Here is a 14693-nt window from a genome sequence, read left to right on the forward strand (position 1 = left end):
GCAACTGGTGCTAAGTTTAAGTGTAAATGACTCACCGGGCATATTTGGTGAGGATATCCACTTAGTTGTGAGCATTACTACAGATAAAGGACAGGAGGGAATTTTAGTTGCACTGGATTCAAGATTTTTATTTGCCATTTGTACACATAAACAGACAGTTTAGGCACATAGGAACTCCTGTGCGGGGCTTTCTTGGAAGTTGAGTTAAAGAACAGACAACACAACTGTCAAAAATAGAATAAAAAAAGACACTCTGTAGGAGTGATTTAAAGGATAAACCAAAAAACATAATAATAATAATAATAATAAGAGAACCAGATGCTGCAGCTGAGGTACAAAAATGCTTCAATTGTCATCTCTTATTCTTATTTATTGCTGCAGTTTAATTATGCGGTTTTATTTAGGATTACTTTCAGTGGGTTTTGGCTTAAAGAGTGGAACCTCCTGACTGAGGTGGCCACAGATATTTTAGTATTGGAAGAATGCTTTCTGTGTAATTAATCAATATAATATGCTGTAGCAATTTTAATTGCCACTTTTAAAAGGTGCCTCCCTGTTCGAAAACTGGTGGTTCGTTTTTGGGAGGGCTAACGGTCTCTCCAGTTTTACGATTTTGGTTTCTCCTATTTTAGTTATTTATGGTTGTTTTAGTCAACTATTTCTGGTCATTCTGTAGTCTTGGCATTAGTGTTTTATTTAAGCACAATGTCTACTTTTTCCTACCTTTCTTCTAATCCTCACTTGTTCATCTTTCTCTCTGTTCCCTTTAGTTCCAGTATTTTTGTAATGGATAACAAGTCTCATCAGTTTGGGTTTTCAACATGAGAAGTGGAGTTTAATGTATGGTTTAATAATTTTGTGTTTTCATATTTCAACATCACAAAGATGCTAGTAAGCAATAAACCCAGACTTGTGACTTCAGAGACCTGTTACGGCTCTGACAATTTCTACAAATTGAACAAAATGTGCTTTTGTTGATCAGATGCCCCTGTCAGCCGGACAAACACATTTAAACAGAAAACCTGTTACAAATCAAGGTTGAAAAATTAATCAAAGCCGTAGTCAAGAAAGAAAGAAAATAGGGAAGAAGATCTAGAGAGAAGTGGAAGGAAAGTAAAAAGGTACAAGCAAATAAAGCAGGGGAGAAATAAAGTAAAAGAAGGACGAATAAAAGACTCGAAGGTCAGAATGAAGGAAAATCACGGGGAAGATGATCAGAGATATAAAGATGAAAGATAGATGGTGAAAAACAAAGAGTTAGGTGTTGGAAGCACAAAAGACACTAAAATACCAGAAAACTGGAAAAGGAGAAAAAGTAGAGGATGGGCAAGTGTAAATAAAATATAAAAAGAGAATATGAGAAAAAATGGGCAGAAGAAGGGAGAAAAAATATTACGCAAAAAAACAGAAGAATTGATTTACTCAAAAAGTGCTACAGCCTCCTACCAGGCAAAACATTCCTTTATTTTAAGAAGGGCCAGTGTACTTATTGTAGCACCAAGGCCACCCATTGCTCCATATCCTTCATTCAATAAATGGTTTGTCATAAATGGGAGAATGCCTAATTACTGAATATTTCCCATATTTCTGAGAGAGCATCTTGAAGGTGAAGAGGATTGTTGGAGCACAGAGAACAATAGAGGCATTTCAAAGCCAAAAAATGCAGGTGAACTCTGCAAATGAATGTGACCAGATAGATAATGAGGAGTTATTTCAGCCACAAAAGAATTAGTTAGGTGATGAGGCCCAGCTTGCAGGCTCTGTTGCAGTCCATCTCAAAGGTTTTAGGATAGGGTCTAGGTCAGGGCTCAGCGCAGATTAGTCAAGTCCTTCCACACAAAACTGGGAAAAACCTTTTTTTAAAAAAATGTAACTGACTTTCTGCACATTGCCATTGTGATGCAGGAAACAGAACAGGATCGATTTGGTGCCGTTTTCCTCAGAACTTGTCTAAGAAATCTACACTATCGTTCAAAAGTTTGGGGTCACTTAGAAATGTCCTTATTTTTGAAAGAAAAGCATTTTTTTCCCAATGAAGATAACATTAAATCAATTAGAAATACAGTCTAGACATTGTTAATGTGGTAAATGACTATTCTAGCTGGAAATGACTGATTTTTAATGGAATATCTACATAGGAGTACAGAGGCCCATTTCTAGCAACCATCACTCCTGTGTTCTAATGGTACATTGTGTTAGCTAATGGTGTTGAAAGGCTAGTTGATGATTTGAAAACCCTTTTCATGGAAAACATGAAATTGTCTGGGTGACCCCAAACTTTTGAACGGTAGTGTAAGTGTACTGTGGAGCATTAACACTCCGCTTCACCAGAACTAAAGGAGCTACAACAGCATACTTGTGGCTCTATTGTGAATTTGTACAACAGGTCAGTCAAATGTACAAAATTTAAAGACAATTATAAGACAATAATGTCTTTTGTAGTAATGTTGATGACTCTAGTTATAGCAGTGTTAGTTGGTCCATCACTTTGGTCCTGACTGAAAAAGAGCAACAATTAATGGATGAATAATCTCACACAGCCATACCTACCTCCACAGCCCCATGTCAGCAGTGGAGAGTGGTCTGGCTGCACCCGATTGGTAGAACACTTGCAGGCAGGAAGGCGAGCACTGTCGTTAAAATGTCTAATTCATCACTAGAATAAAGAAGGCCTGCTCTATTCTACAAATAAGTCTTTGGCAAAACTTGCCATTTTCAGTAGGTGTAGGTTGTTGTCTGCAGGTTGCCGTTGTGGTTGTTGTTTTGAAAATGGTAATGCTCAGACAGTGGAGAGGAAGGAGACTTATTCCCAAAGTCCACATACAATTGCTGTTTTTCAGTATGCGTACTTGTCTGTACTTGCGTTCTCACGTACTTGTGAAACGTCATCAGTCAGAGACCAAGTACTGTTCCAATTCAAAGAACGCACCTGACCGAGAACGGAAATAATACCCGGATGTGTTCTCGCTCCGCCCACATTATCGAGACAACATCAGACCAGACTTGTGCGGACTTGGGGCGGCCAAATAACCCATAATGCATTTCGCGCCGACCAGCGGGAAAGGGCGAGGAGGAAACTTTCAGAGGTAACAAGTTTTTTTGGGAATACTACTGTTATTATGATACAACATGTAGTATTCAGATTATTTCAGGAAAGAAAGTAGTTGTGTAAACATCAAATATGTGGTCAATTTATCAAGATAAAGCCTGATTAAAAATTTACTCAGACGGTTTTGGAGATGTCAGCGTTCAGGTTAGATGGCTATGAGCGGCTGGTCAGCCTCACTGTAGCCACTGAGAGCAGCCTGATGTCGGCAAGACTTTTTGAAATCTGCCGCTGGCTCTGACAGTTCTACAGCGGTTGAACGGGGCTATAAGTAGTTTTACATTTATCTAATGGTCACACTTTGGCCTCATGGTGTATTTTTTTTATTGTTCAGAGAAAAATGGGCTTGAAAGAAGTTAAAGTTAGTATTCATAACATAATATTGTTAATGTTTTACTCGATCGCTGACTGTGTACGTTTGAATTATTGCCTTGTCTTCATTACCTGTCGTACAACTTTGTTCTATTCTTATAACTGTTACTGTGCATTAAAAATAACATTTAAGCAATATTTTATTCCAGGGACATCTGAAGAAACCCAGATCTTCACTGACTGCTGAGAGACTCCACAAACAGAACATAAGCAGCTCCATCTTCAGCATCTGGACCAGCATGATGCTGGTCATGGAAACTGAAGAATATAAAATGCTGAATTGTATTTAAGCATTTTGCATTAAATATTTTTCAACTGTGTTCAAAAAATGAATTGTTGAAGCCAGAAGCAAATGTTCCTCTAACATCAGACCTGTTTGATCAGATGCTGCTGATGTTTGAAAAGGTTTCTATTTTATTACCTGACAGGCAGAAGAAGAGCTCACCTGTAGGAGCTCACCTGTATTCAGGTTCTGAGTACAGTAGTTGACATGAAATATTTTCTCATTAATTAGTGATGATGTTCAGCATACAGAAGTCCTGGTGATCACATTAAAGTGTAGTAATGTTTGTGTATCTGTCGGACTATAAACCTCTGGATGTTGTAGGACAAACAGCAGGTATGTATGTAGAATGTAGACTAATGTATTTTAGTCATGTTAATAATAAAACTGTAAACCATCCATGCCTGTTTATGAGGTGTCCTTGTGAAGGTTTAATATTTTTTCAGCTATCAGTTTCTGAAAAGTTTTTGTGGATCCACTGATATAACTGAGAATGAGACGGTTCAGTTCATCACAAACTATAGCTGTCAATAAATCAGCGGTTCTAAAACATAAAAAAAAAGATTTATAATGATCTTACAAACCTGAATATATATGCACATTAACTGTTTTAATATTAAAACGTGAACATGCAAGGCTGTGTTATATCTGTTCCATTTCGTTGTTTTTCTCGGTAAAGATAACAGGAGCAGATGAACCAAGGCGGTAATGTGATCAAGTACGCTGGCGTTCCAATTTCACTTCAGCCTCAATACGTTCTCGCAAGTCCATATTTAGGAGTCTGACTCGCAAGTCTGTTCTCGCCAAGTATGCGAGTATGGACTTGCGTACTTAGAATTGAGAAATGGCCTGGCAGATGTGTCAGACCAACATGGCAGCTCGGCTGCAAACTTTATCTTTTATTTCAAAAACACTTCAGCAAAAGGTATTTCTGAAAGCTGGATCTCCACACGTGAATTTGCATTAAATAGAAGTCCAGCCCAAAATGCAAATAAGCTGCGACCCGCTCCAGGGAGACGCACCGAATCGCAGCTAGAAATGCACGGCTTGCTGGTCCATGCATTTCGACGCATCTGCCAGACAGTCAAGCTGAAAGCTATCATGTGACCACTTAGCAGCCCACTAGTTACCGCCCACCATGCGGGCGACTTTCCAATGCTGTGCATTTCCATGTGAGAAAAATGTATCTAGTAGTTTAACAGTTTCAAATTGACTGTCAATTTTTATGAAATCCAAGACAGATGCACACAAAGGGTAAACTTCTCTAACACTACCCCTCTCCAAATAAAATACAGGGCTGCTTCATCTGATCAGCACAAATTAAGTATACTGGCTCTTGTAGCATCAACAAATCAATATCATATCTGGTATCGGAATAGTAGCGGTATTGGCATATATCCAAATTCAGGTATCGGGACCAGATCGGAAGTGAAAAAATGTTGATCAGTGCATCCCTAGATGTAAGTGTGAAAACCATCAACTTCATTGAAAACAATGCTGTGAACTCCAGATGTTTTGCTAAGCTTTGTGAGGGCATGGAAGCAGATCATGTCCAGCTACTCTATCACACTGAGGTGAGGACTCGTCTTCAAGCATTTCTTTGAGCTGAGGAATGAGGTTTTTTTCTTTTATCAAAGAGAACAAATCTCCTCTTGCACATTACTAAACCAACACTAAGTTTACAGCTGAAGCTGCCTACCTCTGTGACATTTTTTCACTGCTGAACAAGCTGAACATCTCACTTCAAGGGAGAAATAGCAACATATTTTTTGGTTGCAGACAAAGTTCAAGCTTTCAGGAGGAAGCTTGCTTTGTGGACTAAAAGGGCCGAGGATGAGAGAATGGACATGTTCCCACTTTTGTCTGACATTTTGGAAAACTCCCCTCAGGTGAAGATCAGTCATTCAGTCTCTCAGCACCTCTCACAACTGGCTGAGAGATTTGCTGGATACTTTCCTGAGGATCCCAGAGAAGGACACATGTGGGTTGTGGACCCATTTTCAGTGGATCTCACTGAAAATGATATTGATTTGCCCTCACATCTGGAACCACAGCTTCTGGAAGTTTCCACTGACAGCACTTTAAAGGGGCAGTGGGGCAAACTGGATCTAGGCTCCTTCTGGATTGTTGTCTCAAAGGAGTACCCATGTCTAGCACTGAGGGCTGTGAAACTCCTTCTCCCGTTCACAACTACACACTTGTGTGAATCAGGATTCTCCATTGTGACCACAACTAACACCAAAGCTCGAACCAGACTCAGAGCATCACTGGAGGCTACCTGAGAGTAAGCCTTTCCCCCATTCCATCCAGACTAGATCTGATCATGTCTGAGAGACAGGCCCAACTGTCTGATTAAGAGGTCAACATAAAATGGGAGTTGTAGCATGTTTAAAAATGCACTGCTGTTAATGTTCATTTGTCACAGATTTGTAGAGTTTATAGAGAATGTTTGTAGAGTTTGTAGAGAATCTCTTTACAGAACAAAAATGAAGATTGCTGAATTGTCAAATTCATCAGCAGGTTATAAGGCAATATTTTCAATTGCACTTTATTTATTTTTTTTTTACAGTTTATTTAATTTGAAACTTTTATTATTTTGAAAGTATTTATTTTACTACCAAAGAATTTGATTTATCAAAATTTCTCTTCAGTTTTTTGAGTATCTAAATCAAAACATTTTTTGATTTGGTTTTTTTTTTTTTTTTGGGGGGGGGGGGGTTAATAAGTTTGACTTGAGTCTTTATATTTGTTCTTGTAGCAACTTGATTATTGCTTGCCTGTTCAGTGTTGTTGTATGTGCAGGTGCACATACACGAAATGTCTTTGAGATGATCACATTGTATCCTATCATTTATTTTACAAGGTTTTAGCTTGTTAAATTGTAAGTGGAATTGATTTAGTTATTATACAAATCAAACCAAGACGGATCAATTGAAGTGAAAGTGTAAATATTTAAATGGGCCCTGGGCCACTTTGTACTGGGAAAATTAGGCGCAGAGGTGAAAAAGGTTAAGAACCCCTGCTCTAAATTGTCTGTAGGTGTGAATGCGAGTGTGATTGTTTGTCTGTATATGTTGCCCTGCGACAGACTGGTGACCTGTCCAGAGTGTTCCTGCCTTCACCCTAATTTAGCTGGGATAGACTCCAGCTCCCCGGTGACCCTAATGAGGATTAGGCGGTGTATAGATAATGGATGGATGGATCCTTGAGGCAAATTTTGTGATTTGTGGAATACTTGGGTCATGGTCTGCTAGTTCAGTGCAGTGTTGTTTGTAATTACTGTTTAGAGCCTGTTTGCAAATGTTTGCATGGTAACATACCCTGCTGCTGATTGTTGTCTTAGTATTACTTAAATGTCAGTTTGAATTGCACTTTCTTTTTTCATTTCTTCTGCGTCATCATTTCTAAAGCCTCACCATGAAGGCCAATATTTGTCACTACACAGAGAAATTCCTTTAAGCTGGCAGCTTAACAGTGTCAGTAAGCCACTTCCCTGTTGGTCACAGGTTTATGAAAAGAGGATCAGAACACTTATTTTCATGGCCTTTCTTTCACGTTTACTTGATTTCTTTTATATTTGCCTTATCCTGTCTCTTGTCTTTGTTTTGTTTGTTATTTACTACTGGAATAACCTTCCGCTCACACAGTGAGCACTGAAGGGAAAGTTTTATATATCAAAGAGCACTTTGTGAGAGCAGAGGGGTTATTTACCTTCAAACTCAGTGATCTTAGTGTTTTCAATAATCATGCATGAACATGAACAAGACACCGCTTCATACAAGTCACCTCTTTTATATTTTAGTTTTCTTATAAAGGCACCTTCGCCATAACATAATTTCCCTGATGTGGTGGAAGACTGCAATACAATGTCAAATAAACCCAGATTTTGGTATTGAGCTGTGGTTCTTGGGCAGCAGTCAGAGCAAGATACACAGTCACTGTGGCTCATTAAATGAAGCTGAAGCATACAGTAAACGTGCATGAATAAAACACAAGCCATCACGCTGCCTGCGTCAACAGTTGACCTGATGAAGACAGAAGCCTTTCAGCTTCATCAGATGCGTATGAGACAAGCAGCAATGTAGACATGCTAAATAAATAAACAGTACCTTTGTTGTATGCTTTTATCTGAGTCCTACATTCAGTTAATTATGTTTATATGAAGCTTTCAGTACTTATTCTCTTCATCGTCCAATTGACAACTAGCTCTGTACAAGGCAACTAACTGAAGGCAATTTTGTTCAACTAGTTTTTCTTTGTAAAATAAATTTTACACTGAGAATTGTCCTTGATTTACATTTGTACATTTTAGGACAATGTTTGAATGAAGGGAAATGACAGTTTTTAATTTACTACTATTTTTTTGCTTTCAGTAAAATCTCAAGCTTAGTAGGAAAAATGCCCACAAGAATTGTACAATGTACAATGTGGGAAAAAGTTTTTGGGCACCCCGCACATTTCTGAAATATTGCATTAAGAATCACTCTTAGGTCTTCAAGTGCAATTTCTTTTAGCACAGTCACAGCCAAAATACTAAACAAATCCTACAAAAGCCATTAAAAACTTAAAATTGATTGGTTCCATAAAAATACATAAGATTTTTTTCAGTATTGGGTCATTTTGGAACCAGTGATCCACTAATGAAGGTCGTGCTTTTTATTAAAAGCCACAATTTTTGTTGCCGGACTTCATTTATATATAATGCCAGCACATTTGAAAGTTCTTCAGAGCCAAAAATGGCTAAAACAAGGAACCTAACACAGGAAACATGCCGGAAGATACAGATTCTCAGCCAGGAAGGGTACAGCTGCTGCCAGATAGCCAGGAAGTGGAGATGCAGTCCTCCAGCAGTTGGATACACTCTCTGCAGAAATACAGATGAACCAAAAACTTGGAAGACAAACCAAGATTTGGGCGTTCAAGGGTTTCTTCAGCAAGAAATGACTGCATCCTGATTCACATATGCAGGGTAAACCGCCGAATGGCATCACAGGAGCTTCAGCAGCAGTGGTCAAACCAAACTGGTGTCCAGCGTTCCACCCGCACTGTAACTGGCTGACTTTTAGATCATAGTTTAAAGTCCTACAGGGCTGTCAAGAAGCCCCTGATCAATGAGAGACAGAGGTTAGCCCGGCATCGTTGGGCCCAAGCACACAAGAACTGGACGGCCACGAACTGGAAGAATATTCTGTGGTCAGATGTGTCCCGTTTCCACTTTATTTATTTTTTGGTTCAGTTTTGACCACATTATCTGTTATTTGTTGACTTTAATAGTGACAATGTTGAGAACTGACATATTGAAAGTGTCAAGAATTTAGTTTTTCTTGTGAACAATAAAGAACAACAAAAAAAGTATTTGTTTGTGTCTGTCTAATGCAGCCACACCTTTTAAAGCACAAAAAAGATTTTTTCACAAATATTTCATGATATATTTGAGACTGTGTAAAATTTTAAGGGTGTCTGAAAACTTCTTTCCACCACTGTATATCACCAATTGAATACTTGTAGGTTCACAAAGCAACGCGATGCACACAGTGCAGTGTGTGATACTGTAACTGCACAACTTTTTTCAGCAGGATTATTAACATAAAGCTTAACAGATTTGCAGATGAGAGTCAGAGATCAGAGTGCGATCAGCAAAAGAATGGGTGAAAGAGTGATTTACAGTTTTTCTCGATTGATAAGACACTAAACTCCATTCACTGCACACAGCCACCAACTGACTGCACACATTTCTCAAAAACAGGACTCTGCTGTCAAAATTTTGAACACTATTCATGGTTTGCACGCAGTTTCCAAAAGTCTTGCACTCTTTTTGCAAAAGACTGAACATGTTTTTTGCTCATTTGAACACACTTTTCACTCATAGCACACATTTTTCAAAAAGTGAACACTAGGAAGCAGAATTGGGACACTGTTCCAACACTGCTGTCACAATTAAGACACAACAGGTCAAAACTGAAAACACTTTTGCCAATGAAGTGCACACTATAAAACCTGCTGGGAAACAGTATTAGCTGTTCAGAATGGATGTCAGAGGAGCAAGAGGTCATGTTGGAAGAAGAGGATGTGGACGACCCAGACCACGACCAGAACCAGAACCAGAACCTGGACCTGTCCATGCACCTAGTCCTGGACCACTTTACATGTATGTAAATGTTGTTTGTCACTTCAGTGATATGTCTATACTGGAACAATACAAGCAGTCAGAAATGTTCTGAGAATACTGTAAAAAATCTAATGCGTAATTCTGGTTCACAAGTGCTGGTAAAAATACAGAAAGTGTCCATGACTGACTTTTTCTCTGTTTCATGTGCGTTTGTTCCAGAGAGTTTTTCAGTTGGATTCTGATGATACACATGAATACATCTATGTGGATGAGGCTGGTTTCAACCTGGCCAAGAGGAGGAGAAGAGGGAGAAACATCACTGGACAATGGGCTATAGTCAACGTCCAGGTCAGCGTGGGGGCAACGTAACCCTCTGTGCTGCAATAAGAAATCTTGGAGTAATTGACCATCATGCAGTTCTGGGGCCATACAATACCCATTGGCATATTTGCATGTGGTGATGTTTCTGTTGATGCATGTCAGGGCTGGATCAGACACACTAGGTCTTTCTTTCCAGAGAAAACATAGCTTGTGATGCTGATGAGGTCCTGTTGCTTGACCAGGCTGAAAGAATTGATGCAGATGTGGTGTAAATATCTGCATACTGTACTGTGTACAATACAGTGCTGTATTTTTTGTCTAGCATTATTTTTATTTTGTATTGTACAGTAAAGCACTGCAATGCCCCCTCTGATTTATTTCAGGATGCATTTGTGTTTAAGTTGTCATTTTTGAGGAATGTATCATTTTTTTACACTTCATGTGAAAACACAGTGAGAGAAGAGTGTTTTGTATTTAGCAGTGCAGTGTCCTACTTTTGCTTTGTGTGTCTTAATTTTGAAAACAAAGTTAAAAAATTGACAATAAAGTGTGCTTTTGACACAAATGTGCAGTGCTTTGTGGACTGTGTCCTAATAAAGAAAATAGTGTGCTGTGTGTTGGGAAATGTGTGCTATTTTTCAGGAACAGTGTCTTATCAATTGAGAAAAACTGTAAGACCCTAAACTTTGAACAGAACTTCCTCCAGAGCAAGTCAGCTCTGCAGCATCAGTTACAATGGAGATTCAGCAGGATGCAAGAGAGCCACCTTTAAGACATTAAAACTCTGGCACAACATATCCTGCTGGCCCATTAATCTGCTTTGTAGTGTAGCCCTCAGTTTTCCACCTGATGGCTTCCTCTACTTATTTGAGCAGTGAAGCACAACATCTTTAAATTAAAATGCTGGTAGATTTTACACTTAAGTTAATCAACAAGCATCTTTCCAGCCATCCACAGCTAACAACAACAGTTCAAATCACCAAACAACACACTCTAAAGTTTCCTGGTGTTGAAACAGGAATAAACTGAGGTTGTTGCCATATAATCACTCAAAAGAAATGAAAACTGGAGCGGACATTGTGAAAACTCAAAGACAAAACATTTAGATGATTGTGCTTTTTTGTTATGTACAGTAGTTGAACCTTTTTTGATTATCTGCAAACTTCATTCTTGGTGGAAAAACTGCAGTTTTACCAGAGGAAACGATTTACAACAAATAAATCAGACACTATTTCAAAACCACAAGGAGCACTTCAACCCTACGAGGGATTACAAAGCCTTCCTAATGTTTTTTTTGTTAATGGTGTAGGTTTTTACTAATCCATTCACTATGGCGTGCATTATTTACCACACAGCAGTCAGAGAAAGACAGTCAGCTGTGATGCATAGACAGCATAACATAAATATGAGCAGAGGATGACAGACACCGACCAAAGACTTACCTCTCTTCCCTTCCACCAGCAGAAGAAAGAAGAAAGAGAAATAAGGAGCACAGTCAGATAAATAATAAGTTTGATGCACTTTTCTCCTGGAATTTTTTACTAATTGTCTTAGCATGTAAATCAAAACATTCTGTCTTTGTAAAAGTCTGCTTCTACATCCATCTGCTAAAGAAAAGACAGACTGTGATATTATGACCTTGTTGTTAGAAGTATCGATTTTCCTAACCAACTTTGTTTCAGCTTATGTTGATGCTCCTGCAGCTGCTCACTGTGTGGAGCCATGCTGCATTGCTCACAATCCACCCAGTACACAGGTGATCTTAGAAAGCTGTTCTAAATTAAAATCACTTGTAATAATAATAATAATAATAATAATAATAATAATAATAATAATAATAATAATAATAATAATAATAATAATAATAATAATAATAATAGTAATAATAGTAATAATAATAAATTTTATTCATATTCGCCTTTCAAAACACCCAAGGAAACCATGCAAAGTAAACAAAGTTAAACACATTCACATTAACAATATAAAACTTAAAGATATAAAAATTTTGAAACAAGGAAATTTAGCAATTAAAAAAAACAGAAGAAAAAACAGGAATGGAAGTCAAAGTGAGTATGCTTGTTTGAACAGATGTGCTTTGAGACGGTGTGTCAGTGTTTTCAATGTCCACAGGTGGGGGGCAGAGCAGCTGAAGGCTCTGGAGCCCATGGTGGTCATATGGGCAGGAGGGATGGTGAGGTTGAAGGGGTAAGATGATCTGAGTCTGAGTCCAGCTGGGTGTGTTTATGTGGAGGAGTTCAGTGAGGTATGGAGGGGTGAGGTTATGGAGTGTCTTGAAAATTAGCAGCATGGCTTTATAGATGATGCAGTGTCTGAACTAGTTGGAGTTCATGGAGGGACTTGAGGGGGAGACCAGAGGGAGAGGGTAGTTGCAGTAGGCTAATCCAGGCGGGAGCTAACCAGAGAGTGGACCAGGATGGCGGTGCTGACAGGGGTGACAGAGGCGGTTGATGTTACGAAGATGGAAGTATGCAGACCCAGTGATGTTATTGATGTGGGTTTGGAATGACAGAGTGCCATTGTACACTTGCTTTTATTGCATTGGTCACTGAAAAATTTACTTTGCTGACAACTCTGATTTAGGGGCCTCTATTTTCAGTGTGGCCTATCTAATCTGCTTGTTGTCAATTATGCATAGGATGAAATAGTCAACTTTTCAACAATAAGGATATACAGTTATTGTTGGATGACACATTTTGAATAATTTAGATTTTTAGACATACTATGCAAGCAGTGTACTTAAGCTTTGTTCCATACTTAAATGTCTCTTAAAATACATATACAGGAGTCATTTAAATATAAACTCAGAGAGAAGAAAGCAGCATCAACGAGGACTGACTCCAGCTCGTAACTCTGACATCTTCGTAACAAAACAACAATAACAAAAAATGGTGAGGCAGCCACCAAGCTGTTGGAAGTGACAGCAACCATGTAAACAATTATGATTCATTTCTAAATTTAAGCTGCAACAGCTTGTGGCAGTGCCCTGTCGAAAAGCCTCTAATTTGTAGTTAACATCACATCTGAAGCTTGGAGCAGAGATGCACCGGTCGTCATGGCAGCGCCAGAGCGCGGCGTGTTATTAATAGCACAGAAACAGATGCCTGAGCACCACGCTGCCACTTAGGGCCGATCAAACCGTCACATCTCAACACCTATGATTGATCAGTTTTACACCGTGGCATCAAACTCTGCGTGCATATGGGCCGTGGGTGTTGTTTTCATTGTGCCTCCGCCGTAGACATTAATGCAGCGCCGCCACTTGCCATGTCATCTGCCACTTTAGCATGAACGCTGCCAACAGAGGCAAAGGAAGAGAATGGGCAGAGCTGCGAAAAGTAGCCAAGAATGTAAATGAAATAATCAAGTGACTTGTGGGCGCCTTCACCGCTGTCCTTTGAGGATGGCACATCTCTTTTTGCAAATGACACAGTAGTGACACGTAGGCAGGATAAATTAACGAAACAAAAAAAGGAAAAGAAAAAAACAAGTCTGTTTATACAGACTTTCCTCTCTGCCGTGCAATTCCAAATGATGAATTATACACAACATGTGAGGTCCCTGCAGCTTTCCAAAAAAACTTGATTTTCACATGAATAATTTTAGGTGGTTGTCTGTAGTGTGATTGGGAGGAAACACAGAAATCAGCTACCTGGAGATTCCATTTTGCTAACTGCATTAGGAATCTCCAACTAGGGATACTTGCTGACATATAGCATGCATATTAATCCATGCTATTTTGCCCTGAGATACACTGTTTTAAGAAACTCTTCATTTTCTGAATCTCCACAAAGGAGGTGGAGAGTGCAAAGTTGGCATGACCATAGAGCCACATTAATGGGACATATATCAGGTTGAAATTGGCCACAGTTATTAGCTTTGTGGATGAGGATGTCTTTATTTAAAATGGCAAGGTACAGCATTGGCCTTGACACAGGACTAAGCTCACCTATTTCCTCTAATGTCTGCCTGTTTATTCATACATGCCAGTGTATTGTTGTAAAGCACATTGTAACACTGGTTTTGATCCTATAAAAGAAACATTATTATCATGTTATCAGTATATGGAATTGGCTGTATTATTCATCTTTTAAAGAAATGCATACATAAAAAAACAAACATAAATCCTACAACACTAGATACCTCAGAGTGATGTTCGTCGTTCTGCTGCAGGACCTCAATGCAGAGTTCTCCCAGCCTCATCATGTCCTCTAGTCTTTTTTCTGGGGCTGCTTGAGGGTCCACTGAAGGTTAAACATAGTAAGAAACATGCAGGATAGAAATGAAAAGGTCTGCAGGAGAGCTCTGCAAGAAGGCATTCAAACATGACTAAATTTCTTATAAGTCTCTCTTGTGTGTACCATACATGATGCTAGCATGCCTAAAGGATCCACAATTAACATTTTAATGAACTCACGACCTTTCCTCAAGCACCACCTTCAGGATAAAGGTGCTTTGCTGCAGTACAAGAAAGACTTGAAGAC

General features: G+C 38.9%; 1 protein-coding gene across 8 annotated transcripts in view; it reads right to left on the minus strand.

Annotated features, from left to right (window-relative positions):
- cadps2 (Ca++-dependent secretion activator 2) overlaps positions 1-14693 on the minus strand; it is a 388988-nt gene that overhangs the window by 85747 nt on the left and 288548 nt on the right. For all 8 annotated transcript variants that reach the window (XM_055006857.1, XM_055006836.1, XM_055006847.1 and 5 more), the window contains exon 17: positions 14353-14453. In XM_055006857.1, coding sequence (XP_054862832.1) covers positions 14353-14453 — 101 coding nt within the window. The remainder of the gene's footprint in view (positions 1-14352; positions 14454-14693) is intronic.

Source organism: Amphiprion ocellaris, chromosome 3 (genome assembly GCF_022539595.1).
Source record: "Amphiprion ocellaris isolate individual 3 ecotype Okinawa chromosome 3, ASM2253959v1, whole genome shotgun sequence".
In the NCBI taxonomy this organism is placed as follows: domain Eukaryota; kingdom Metazoa; phylum Chordata; class Actinopteri; family Pomacentridae; genus Amphiprion; species Amphiprion ocellaris.